General features: G+C 31.4%; 1 protein-coding gene across 1 annotated transcript; it reads left to right on the top strand.

Annotated features, from left to right (window-relative positions):
- The first annotated feature begins 3,265 nt into the window (after positions 1-3,265).
- Positions 3,266-10,616, top strand: LOC134683525 (collagen alpha-1(X) chain-like). Its single transcript, XM_063542835.1, has 2 exons — positions 3,266-3,287; positions 10,222-10,616. Exons 1-2 carry the CDS (start codon positions 3,266-3,268, stop codon positions 10,614-10,616), a joined length of 417 nt encoding a protein of 138 aa, XP_063398905.1.
- The last annotated feature ends 2,400 nt before the right edge of the window (positions 10,617-13,016 follow it).

The following is a 13,016-nucleotide window of genomic DNA, read 5'->3' as shown; positions in this document are numbered from 1 at the left end:
TTTGATATGACTCTTCGAAGATAAGTCTTCGCAGAATGAGTAAAAAAACATATTCCACTAGATGAATTTAAATTAAGAACCTTTACATCTGTTTGCATCATATATTTTTGAGGTTGCAGACAAAGATCCATATAAAGTCTAAAATTCTCTTTAAACGAACACTAGTCAGCTAGTAGAGTTTGATAAAGTAAAATACACATAACAACATTTTAATGAGTTCGTTATGTCAAAATAAACAAAAGGAATTAAAAAAAAGTTACCTATATAAAACGTTGTGTATTTTCTTTCCAGCAAATACAGGACAAATCCAGTCAATTGATGTACAAGCAAGAGACCAATATTGAAATACATACAGGAAATAGACAACAACAGATCGGAAACGAGCATACACATATGCAATCGCCATCACTTGCCGGTTCCTTCGATTCTGCATACCCTCATACTTTTAACATAACAATGTTTTGAAACTGTCTTGTTGTGCCGTATGCTTTAGACATTAATTAAAAACTTACACGTGTGTGTGACTTCTGTGTTGACATGATTTTTTTCGAAAACTAAGGATTCTTAACCCAGACATAGATTACTTTAGCTGTATTTGGCACAAGTATTTGGAATTTTGGATCCTCAATGCTCTTAAACTTTGTACTTGTTTTGCTTTATGAATATTTTGTTGTGAGCGTCACTGATGAGTCTTATGTAGACGAAACGCGGTTCTGGCGTACTAAGTCATAATCCTGATACCTTCGATAACTATTTTATCATGAGATGAATAAACCCTATTAACCTTTTCTTTTCAAATTTTAATAATTAAATTAACCAGATTTTCCCAAATTGTTGAACTGCAAATAACGTATACTTGAACATTACAACAAAATGTAATAAACGGCATATCCTAGTATCATTTATTTGTAATTGAATATCTGTAATCTACTGAATTCGATGATTTTATAATTGAGAGGTTCTGAAATACTCTTAGAATATTCAAAATGTATAAACAATAACAATCAAAACCAAGGAGTGAACCAAGACTCACAAAGGACATTTACAGTTATAAATAATAATTAAAAACCAATTGTTCAGAGAACAATTGAAGGTCTTTACACCGAATAAGATATTATATGAATGTTAAAAATAGCAAACCTCATTTAGAAATGTAATTTTCAGTGCTAACTGATAGCTATGTGTATTCTGAATTTCAAAATATATACTTTTGCATATAATAAATAGAAAAAGTAGCCACTTTGTTTACCAAATTTGTTTCCAGTAGTTTTTCAAGATCAAATGGCTTACAACACAAAGTTCCATAGTTTTATCATGCAGAAATTTAAAGTTAAAGCAAAGGTCAAAATAAGGAACGTCAAATCAAACTTAAACGTTGACCACATTTTCAAGATGATGAAAAAAGGGCCTCAAAGCAAAAGACTAAGTCTCTACTAAAGATTGTTAATGAGTTATATTAACATACAGGTAATACTAGATATACCAGTGGCAATAACTCCCAGTTAATGTCTTCGTACCTTTTCAACTTAAATTAAAAAAAATCTGTCACAACTAACAATTCTCTAAAAACATCAGATTCAAATGTTTATTCTTTGCTGACTTATCATTATCAACTATTTCACCTCATGGCATTTGCAGTTTTATATATAAAACATTGCACAAAAGCTAAAACAATTGAGATTTAAATCTCTCTTCTCACTGCTAAGAAAAAAACCGTCTCGGTTTTATTCTGAAAACAAAAAATGATATTCATTAACACTTTTTTTCCATTTAAAACAAAATGATATGCTGATGCTTAAGATAATTTTTCAACGTTTCCACAAATTTTGAATCCTCAAATTTGAGTCATTGATTGTAAAGGTGAGACTAGAACACAACATTATGAAAAAAAACATCAAATAAATAAATAGAAACACCTTGACTGATTGTTGTTTGCTAAACATGCTGTTCCAAATATTTTATGCATATTCAGCAAGACCAAACACTGTTCATCGAGACTGCCAGGGCCCTGTTTGTTAGCAGCACTAAATCATGAGTAAGTGCTGATATCCGCCTCTTACAACGGGGACGAAGGATTTGAATTTAGGAGGCATTATTTTTATATTTTTTCTGTGTTTGAAATCAAAATTTAAATTCCTTTTTTTAATATCTAAAATCGAAATTAAAACAAACTGTTTTTCTTGAACATCTTCATATACAAATCTGTGATGAGTCTTCAACTTTTTTAAAAGTACTATTATAAGTGCCTCATGGTAGCTGTAATATGTGGGAACCATTGTAACAGATATATCAGGACATCCTCTGACATACACATGATCAATTAGTGTACCACCCTCTGTTGTTGGACTATTGACAATCTGGTTGAAACCTTTTGATTGCATGAAGTTTAATACTGTATTACATTCTTTTAAAATATCTTGATTAAATTCGACAATAATTACAATTTTTTTTGATAATTCTTGCAATTTACAGATTAATGTCTCCAAATTCTCCACAAAATTTCCAACATTATACTTCTGAGTTCTGTAGATCGTAGCAACTAAAATATTTTCAGTTGTTATCTTTAAAACTATACATTCTAAGATTGAGGCCAAGTTGCATAGTTCAGTTTCTGATGAACGTTTATAAAATACACACACACCACCATGCTGCATATCCTTTAAAGATGAATAGTAAGAGTCGTCATTTTCAAAAGCTTGAGATCGTGACAAATGAAAACCATCATATCCAATCATTTCAAAGCAAGCAAATTCTTGATTAGCCCAGGTTTCAGTAAGACAAATGTAATCGACACCCAGAAAGTCTGGATTTTGTTTAAGATCTTCTGCATGAGTCTGCAAACCTTGAATATTGTGATTCATTATCTGGACAATATCTTTCTGTTCCTCTCTTTCATTCTCAACTTCAGGTAAAAATCTTGTCATTTCTGAAACACCCTTTAAAATATGAGGATCACAGAAAATTTTCTTGTCAAGTTTTTCAGTTTCTATGCTTTTAATATGAAGACCTGATTTCGAGGTAACTCTGCTAAGGGCAACAAATGCTTGACCATAAGTGAAAAATTTATTTAAATCAACAACACATTCTTCAACTGTCAACCCTTGAACTTTATGAATAGTGCAAGCCCAGGCTAGTTTCAATGGGAACTGTTAACGTACACAGGTACTAAAGGAATGTCTTCACTTGAAGGCTTTAATCCAACACAGCGTTTTCCGCAGATTATTTTTTGTAACTTTGCATTTTTTAATTGTCAAAGAGAACAAATATGGCACTTGGTAGTGAATTAGGTGAGTAGTCTTTGATAGAAATTGCATATACAAGTTCAGTGATAATGAACGCCGTACTAATTTCCAAATTGTACACAAGAAACTAAAATCAAAATTTTCAAGACTTACAAAGGCCAGAGGCTCTTGAACTTTTACACCTAGAATAATTACAATACATCGACTACAGACTAGCATTTGGATAAAATCATTTAAGAAAATTCGATCAGAGTATTGAAACATTTTTAGGGTAAATGAATACAGGAAGTAAATATTTGCTTTATATCATTTGCTATCTTATTGGCGGTTATCAATTATCACATAATTATCAGCTAAAATGTGAGATAATGCTTATTGGATCACAAGGGTGCAAAAAAATGCAGTGGGTTCTTATGTTTAATAGGTAAGAACCTTCAGCTTTACCTGAAACAATAGTGTAGCATACTAACAGAGAAATAAACATTTACAAAAACAACTGAATATTCAGTGAACAAATCAATTAGGTCTTGGACACAATCATTAAAATAAGGGGTGAGATGTTACAAACAATATCACAAAATCTACCATAACCTCGAACAAAATGTCGCCAAAACCGTTTAATAAAACAAATCCAATAAGAAATGCACTTGTAAACCACACAAAATGCATACCTTGTTTTTTTCATTATTAATTAGTTCACTAGGTTAACGTTCTTAGCTAGTAATCATACCATAAACAAATCAAGATGTTTGACAAAACTTTAATCACTCAATTATTTATGTCAAAACCGATTTAACGAATACAAAATATTACAAATTTACTTATTTGTCAACATATCAAAATAGAAAACATGACCGTGATAAGTTTGCGATGAAAAAATTATTCAAAGTACTTTTTCAAATCAATTTGTAAAAATCAAAAGGATATATACTGAAATATCATGAACATTAACTTCAAAAGATTGTGTTTGCTTTAATTTTAAAATCAATGAAGCACTTATTATAGCATGCGAAAGTATAGTATGCGTAGGTGACTGTTTGTTTTATCTTTAAACTAAAGCACAATTAAAGATGCTTAAAAAAACAATTAGATTTGTTTCAGGGTATCTATTCCATGAGACGTATGGTCTGTAATGGTTCAAAAGGTTTACTTCGAAAATGGACACAAACAAAAGTGGTCGCAGATGAAAGCTGATACTTCAGCTTAAATTTGAAAGGAAGTAACACCGACAACTACGTATACTGTCGACATCAATACACGTTATCATAGCTGAGAACAGGGGTATCAAAAGATCTAATTATTCTTTTTATTCACACAGTGATAACGTCTACCGTTGGTGAAAAGAGGGATCGGTGAATAGTGAGGAGTAGGAGGAGGTGGAGACAAACACTCTTCAATATAATTATAACTACATTTGTACCATAATGTCATTTTTTCAGTTCACGCTAATTCAGTTTCAAGAAGTCTCGTGGAATTAAATCAAATTCGCATAAAGGGTTGTTAGAAAAAAATATTGTAATGATCCGACCTTTGCTAACGAAGTAGCATTCTTATTTAAATTCTGCTTTTAAATAACATGGTAACTATGTATCTGTACAATTTGCGCATTTCGACAATCAATGAACCCTTCGGTGATGATATTTGAAAATCTGACGACTGTTTAAAAAGGATGAAGTTCTATTAATGAAGATGGACAAAAAAGTATAACTAGAGCCGGACAATGTTTGAGTTTTAATTAGAGATTGCACGAAATTTTGTGGAAATAGATTTGTACATGTCTAATTTCATGTTATAGGCTAGAAAAAAAAATCTATACATTTCTCTTATTTTAATAAGTTTACAATTTTGTAACAGCAAATGTTAATAACACAAAATCCGTCCTTTTATTCAAATGCCGAAGTACTGGTTATTGGGATTGTGATACTATCGAGGACCATCAGTCCACCAGTACCTAATACTCACGCTAATCGAACAAGGAAAAAACTTCAAATTTACGACAATAGGAAGATTTAGTAGTGTTAGCCATACGGTACCTTTCTTTAGGAGACACAGTAATAAACAACTAGATGTTATCGTATAGCCTTCAACAATGAGCAAAGCATATGTCGCATAGCCAGATATATAAAGCACCACAATTACAAATGTTAAATAATTCAAACATGTTGTTTGTCAAACGAGAAAACTAACAAATTGATTCTCGAAAAAAAATATACTACAAAGCACAGGCTACTGATTTTGAACAGTCTATTCGGAGTGCGACAGGGTTGATTGATATAGTGTAACAGTACAACATCAGAACACATTGTCGAAATCAGTTGAAAAAAGCTCAAATCATCAAATATAACCAAAAAAACAGAGTGAACTTGGACGGTTACCGTTACTTTAATACAAAAAAGGACACTGGGTACAAATCTGAGAGTACTCGACGTTTCTGACAGCTAGTTAAAAGCCTATTTCAAATAATAAAAATCATTCATCTAAGACTATCAGTACATTTAGTGTTAAGACGGCATTAACCCTTAGACAATGTTAGAGTAAAACGTTACCTTCTGCAATGCCAAGCTACAGATTTCGACAAATTGTAGAGCGACGAATGTGCATATGTATATAAAATGATAGTTCATATTGCCAGAAGAATGTCAATATACTAATATGTATTCAATTTCCCGGTCAAAGTTTATATACATGGTTAAACCGTAATGCTGATACATAATGCATTCACAATTGTCATTGTTTACGCCTAGTCAAACATATGTTTTGTTTGTATCTATAGAATGTTGTTAAAAGAGGGCTTGAAATGTTGTTAAAGATAACTCTTATTTTTTTTTTTTCAAAACAGTGAAGTCACGGTGACTTACTTATGTTAACAGAAACTGCATTCAATTTAATAGAATTAAGGATGGAAATGAAGAATAGGCAACGGAAGACTATAAAATATTTGTAGGGTCCGGCTACAAGACGCCTACTGGTGCGGGAATTTCTCGCTGCATTAAAGAACTGTTGGTGACCTTCTGCTGTTGTCTGCTCTATGGTCGGGTTATTGTTAATTTGACACATTCCCTATTTCCATTCTCACTTTTATTTAAAAATCATCAGTAAAACAAACTTCAAATTATACGCAAAACTTAATTTTTAATGTATAATAGCCGGGTCTTTTGACGATTTATTCGATTTACGAGTTTGGAATGAACTTAAAGTATCCCCGGTTGCTCTTTTTTAGCAAACCAAAAGTACATTTCATCAATCAGCAAACGATAATTGAATTTTGCAATTCTAATATTGTTTGAATTTGCATGGACTATCTCTGTAGAGCTTCCTCAAGAAAAACAACAATGTTACAACTGATTATACTGATTTTAGTATTGTTGTTCTAATTACCGTGTGAACAAGAATCAATCGGTCGCTGATATTTTTAATAAGCTTTTTTCAAAAGAGGATATAGTGGAACCAAGTCTTACACTTATTAAGATATTTGTTTTCAATCTGTGCAATTCGAATTAGAAAACATTGCAATACATTTAAACAGTGTTAATTGAGAAATCATTCAAAATCATTATTTTTTCTGTATTTGAACATCTGCTTTATATACATGTTATACTTCATGTTTCGCCCTTCTAAATTTCCATTTTGCCATCAATTGATCTTTTTGTGTTAAGCAATATTTTTCGTCTCTTTTAAAAGTAAAGATATTTAGCAGATACAAATCTTAAAGTACTTTATTGTCATTTTTAAAAAGAATGGACTACCTATGCATTTATCTGCATCATCTTTACAACTTAATGAAAAATGAATATTCATATCCACCCTTCGAGATAACCATTTATAGATTTACGTAGGACCATGAATACTTCTTTTGATGTAAAGAAATGGTTTTCACTTATTTCAAAAGTTAAGAAATAAGACAGATACAAATCTTAAAGTATTTTTTTTTAATTGAAAAAATGCATTACCTTTTTATCTTCATCATGCTGACAACTTAATAAAAAATAAATATGAACATCTGACTCTCTAAATATCCATTCATAGATTTACGTCGGACCATGACTACATCTTTTGGTGTAAGGCAATGCTTTTCACTTATTTCAGAAGTAAAGAAATTTAAAAGATACAAATCTTTTAAAACTTTTTTTAAATAAAAAAAGAACGCATTACCTGTGCATGCATCTGTATCTTGTTTTTAACTTAATGAAAAATGAATATGCATGAACATCATTTAGGGTATATAAACTGATGTTCCCTAACTCATATATCCACATCCCTGTATTTGACAAAATTTAACGTCAGACTTGCAGGACTCACATCGCATTTCAAACATTATTGGTAAGTGATTTTTTTTGGTAAAAAAATCGTCATTAATTACTCACAGTTGAAATTGAAGGAAACAAGTGATTAAGCAAAAATGTTTTTTTTTCTTCACTTGTACATACATGAGTGTTTGCTCATGGTGTTATTCCTTAACATTTTATATTAGGGCGCTTTTTGTTCCACGAATAGTATATAGAATTATTTCATCATACCTAAGGTCAGTACAAGTAGATAATCACCGAATATAATCGATATTTTTTATTTAATATTTTAACTTTTTCAGTTGTTTGTAGTAAACGCTTTTCTAAATGACATATATTTCACACTTTTGTATTCACCACAAGCAAAGTGCGAAAGCTTCTACGTTTAAATATAATATCATTGAAACTCTCATTAAGGGTAACTTTACTGTCGATAAACAACACGCAGTATTCCATATCAAATAGTCTTTGTACCCCTGGGCTACGATAAACCTTGCCTCATCTCTTTGAATTTTCTGAGTGATGTCAAAGCTCTTTTTCTTCGTAAGTACTTATGTAGTGTAACAGCTTTCACTCGATCTGCATTGATGCATCATTTACTCAGACGATAATTTGTCTGTGTATTAAAATATTGTCCTGGTATCTTCGATTGAACACACCTGGAAATCTGAAACAAAAATTAAACGGATATGTCTTTCTATTATCGAAATTTCGTTCACGGAAATGATTTATACGGACATAACAAGTAGTCATATTGTGTATGCTGATAATAGCTATTTAAGAGTTAAATACTAAAGTACGGAACCCCAAGGAAAAATCAAAACGGAAACCCCCTTATAAAATGACATAATCAAAAGCTCATATGCATCAAACTGATAGATAACAACAGTCAGATTCCTTATTTAAATGGTACATGCATATATCTTTAAATAGAAAATGATGGCTTGAACCTGGTTTTATTTTATTAAACCTACACCTTTTGCTTCTTTCCTATTTAACTTTTAAATTTGCGTGGAATTTCTGTAAAATATAGAATAGAAAATATGTTATTCGTTAAGATGGTTATACTTGTAACAGAATAATAAAAAAAACAGTATGAAGATAAAATACCTTATGCCAAGAGAAATCAAATAAGACAAACAAAACTGTTAAATGAAATATTTTTTTGTTTTTATTTTAAAATGTAAAAGTCATGACCTCAATAAATTGATATTATTTAACAAAATACATAACGAAATGTGTATTTGGTGATAATCCGCTAAAATTATTTTATTGTGAAAAAAAGGGGGAAAAAATTGTCCATGCAAACCACCTTCAACATGTTCAAGGTTTATGTTCACCTGCAACTCTCAAGGCTGAATACTCGACACTTTTTTATATTCGATCCGTTGTTTGATTAAGTTGAGAGTCGGATTGTGTAAGTTTTCATAAACTTTCCCTTGTTTCAGTTTTTCTTTGCCTTATTTTTGTTTATGTTTTTTTATAATTAGATGATATACGTGTTCGATTTTTTTCACTTACAGTGAAATATTTCTTTTATAGAACATAAACTAATATTCTTCTATTATTTTTTTTTGCAGATACGCTGCCTAAATGTCGGTTGCAATGAAAATGAGTTCAACATATACTTCCATCTTGTTTGTTTTGATGTGGCATACAAATTATGGTAAGATTCACAAAATAATTACGATTTCAATTTATCAAATCGTCATCAGTATTGCACATGTTGATTTATCCGTACAAGACTGTTTTATTCTTACCTTTAATAAAAGTTGATATTACACTACACGATCAAATACCAGGTCCTGATCGGTTAATACGATGGAAAAAATTTGTTCCCATTGCTTAATATTTTGAATATCACCCAATCTGGTGAAACAATCAAAATTCCTTAATTTTAAAGGCAATAAATTTAGCTTACTTTTATGATTTAAAAAAAGATTCTTAAGGGAAGCGTTTCGGACTCGTGGTCGCCTTGTGGTCTTAGGGCGGTTAATAGCCGCTCTTAAGCAGTCCCATAAATGTTTTATTGATATGATATCAAACAAAAAAGTACAGATATACAAATTAGAGTATTAGCTATTGATAAATTTGGTTTGAGCAAATATTTGATAGTCTTCCGTTGCCCATTCTTCATTTCCATCCTTAATTCTATAAAATTTAATGCAGTTTCTGTTAACATAAGTAAGTCACCGTGACTTCACATTTTCACGAAGCGTTTCGTTTTAATTCTTTCTTCGTTTTAAATGAAATATATTACATGTATATAAAAAAAAAAAAAAAAAAAAAAATCTTACATTTACATATCTATGTAACAAGTATAGATATATATACACCGTTTAGAAAAATTTTGAAACATTTTGAAAGCAATATATTCTTTTCGAGACAAACTTACAACATAAATTGTACACTGATTTTTTCTTTTTATTCTATTCAAATTGAAGTATGCGTTACAGCTATAATTTAAATAATACAAAATAAGCATTTGTACGAACAGAATAGACATTGTAAATATGTAGGAACTAGGATTTGATTATAGTGAAGATAAGATATTTCAAAAGACAGTAGACTGCAGAATGAAATTTCTGCGCAAAACGATGGAATATTTTTTTTTTTAATTATAAAGAAGGATTGAAGCTTATGTTTATTTGTATATTGTTCAATGTTAACACAATGTACTATCAATTTTTCAGCTGCATTTACAGTGACATTACCTTCAGGAACCCAAACAAGGTCGGCAGATAGTAAAGTCAGATACGACCAGATCATTTATAATCCACAAAATGAGTACAGTCCCACCACGGGTATTTTTACTGTTGGAAATGGATTGGCTGGTGTTTACTGGATGTCTGTTTCCATGATGTCAGGCCTTGTACCTGCTCACACTACTATAATGAAGAATGGAGAGATTTTGGTTTGGTTATTCACTAATAATTCTTATGATATGGCAACCCAAAGTATCACCGTTGAGCTGTCAGCTGGAGACAAGATCTGGGTACAAATAGCAAACAGTGGATCAAGTCTGTTCAGTGTTTATAACACCTTCAGCGCATTTAAAATTATGTCGACAGAAGGTTTTAGTCCTTAGATATTTGACCACAAAATACTTCAACTTATAATATATTATTAATTCATTCATAAAGTAGCTGTTTTGTAATAACGTATGCTCATACTATCAGCAGCATTCTTTTATTAAATATTCACAATCACTGTACCACCATCTGCTAGGCACAACGGTAGCATAGTTCTTGGAAACATGATAATTGTCGACATCAAAAGTTAAAACACTTTTTTCCAGCAGCCTGCCGAACGCCTGATGCATTTTGTTGTGACTGTAACTTTGTCTTTATTTAATAAACTATCCACTACCAAAGTGTAAATTTATTATCTGAGTTTCTCTAGCCGATTACAGCTAGATCGAGACAAGCCCAAATGAGTTGACTACAGAGAACTATGACAAAACACAAACAGAAATTTGACATCAACAGATTGAAGGCGGTCGTGTTAATATGAAACCACTTTCCCTTCCGGGTGTTCTTCAGACCCTGCCTACCCTCAGAATTTCACATCTTATCGGAAAAAAATATTTTGAACAAGTTTTGTGAATCTGCTGTGTTGTACCTAACAGTTTATAGCGTTTTCCTTGGATCGAGTTTGACTGCTATATTATTAAGTTTCCAATGGTATTCTATGTAAATATAAAAATTATTCCCAATATCTTCATGTTTACTAAACTTCGAATTTTTTGAAAAACTAAGGATTTTCTTATCCCAGGCATAGATTACCTTAGCCGTATTTGGCACAATTTTTTGGAATTCTTTTATCCAAAATGCTTTTCAACTTTCTTTTTGTTTGGCCTTATAACTTTTTTGTTATTAACGTCACTGATGAGAATGTGACGAAACGCGCGTCTGGCGTACTAAATTAAAGTCCTGGTACCTTTTATAACTATTTACACCACTGGGTCGATGACTCTGCTGGTGGAAGTTTCGTCTCCGAGGGTATCACCAGTCAAGTAGTCAGCACTTCGGTGTTGACATGAACATCAATTACGTGACCAATGTTATAAATTTCCTGTTAACCAAACTAAGGGTTTTCCGATCCCAGGCAGAGATTACCTTAGCCGTATTTGGCACAACTTTTTGGAATTTAGAATCCTCAATGCTCTTTGGTACCTTTGATAACTATTTACATGTCTTACTGGTGATTACTGTTATCAATAAAGTTATGTTAAATATGTTTGTACCTTTACAAAATTTAACTTGGAGCAGACTTGACTGCTTTTTTAGTTAACTTGAGAAATAGAGAAACTTGTAAATAGACAAGTAAGTTAACTGCTTTATTATAAGGAAACCAGAACTACGGTCTGTTTTTATATGACTGATGCAGACCTATTGACAAGTCTGCTCCAGACTACACCTGTGGAAAGTCTGTTTTTGACCAGTCCCGAGGACAGATGTGCCAAAAACTAGACATGTGGACAGGTCTGGTCCTGACTAGACATGTGGACAGGTCTGCTCATGACTAGACCTGTCGACAAGTCTGCTACTGACCAGACATAAGGACATGTCTGCTTATGACATATGATCGTGTTTAAGACTTTTCATATTAGGTTTGTGCTTTTTTTATGTAAACAATAATCGCATTGCATTTTTTTACCAGTATAACACATGTCTTTACTCGTTAGACTCATTGTTCACATTAAAAAAATCATTTCATATTATTAGATATACATTAAACAATGGCATTTCAATTAAACACTTGTGATCGCATACAGCTATGCCTTATAATTTTTTTTATTAGAAGGCGGATAGAAATGTTATTCAACGCATCAGAACAGTATTTACAAAACTTTGAATTTTTCGAAAAACTAAGGCTTTTCTTACCCCAGGAGTAGATTACCTTACCGATATTTGGCACAACTTTTTTGAATTTTGGGTCCTCAATGCTCTTCAACTTTGTATTTATTTGGCTTTTTAACTATTTTGATCTGAGCGTCACTGATGAGTCTTATGTAGACGAAACGCGCGTCTGGCGTATACATTTATAATCCTGGTACTTTTGATAACTATATATTTATATCATAGGAAACCACAATATTGTCGACGTTTCTTCCGGTCCCATTTTTGAAGTATTATTTTTAATTTAAATTGATGCCTTACATGTATATTTTATCGTTATTCAACTGTTTGCCTTGGATTTACGATTCTATTTTCGACAAAATATTCCCGAGAAAATTGTACAGTGCCCAGATTCATAACATGTTTTATAATTATGAACAATCTTGTCAAATCTTACATCATATCCAAAATGCAGGAGAAAAAACTTCATTTTTTTTTTCTAAATTTAGAAACTAAACATTTTATAAATAAAACTATTCCAAAATTAGTCAATGAAAAAGGTTACACTATCAGTGAGCAAGATACACTATTAAAAGAAGCAAACAATTAGTACAAAAGGCCATATACTAAAACAGAAAGTTTGACAT

The sequence above is a fragment of the Mytilus trossulus genome, chromosome 9 (assembly GCF_036588685.1).
Source record: "Mytilus trossulus isolate FHL-02 chromosome 9, PNRI_Mtr1.1.1.hap1, whole genome shotgun sequence".
NCBI classification, from domain to species: Eukaryota; Metazoa; Mollusca; class Bivalvia; order Mytilida; family Mytilidae; genus Mytilus; species Mytilus trossulus.
Note: the sequence above shows the minus strand (reverse complement) of the source record. Positions and strands in the feature narration are given on the sequence as shown.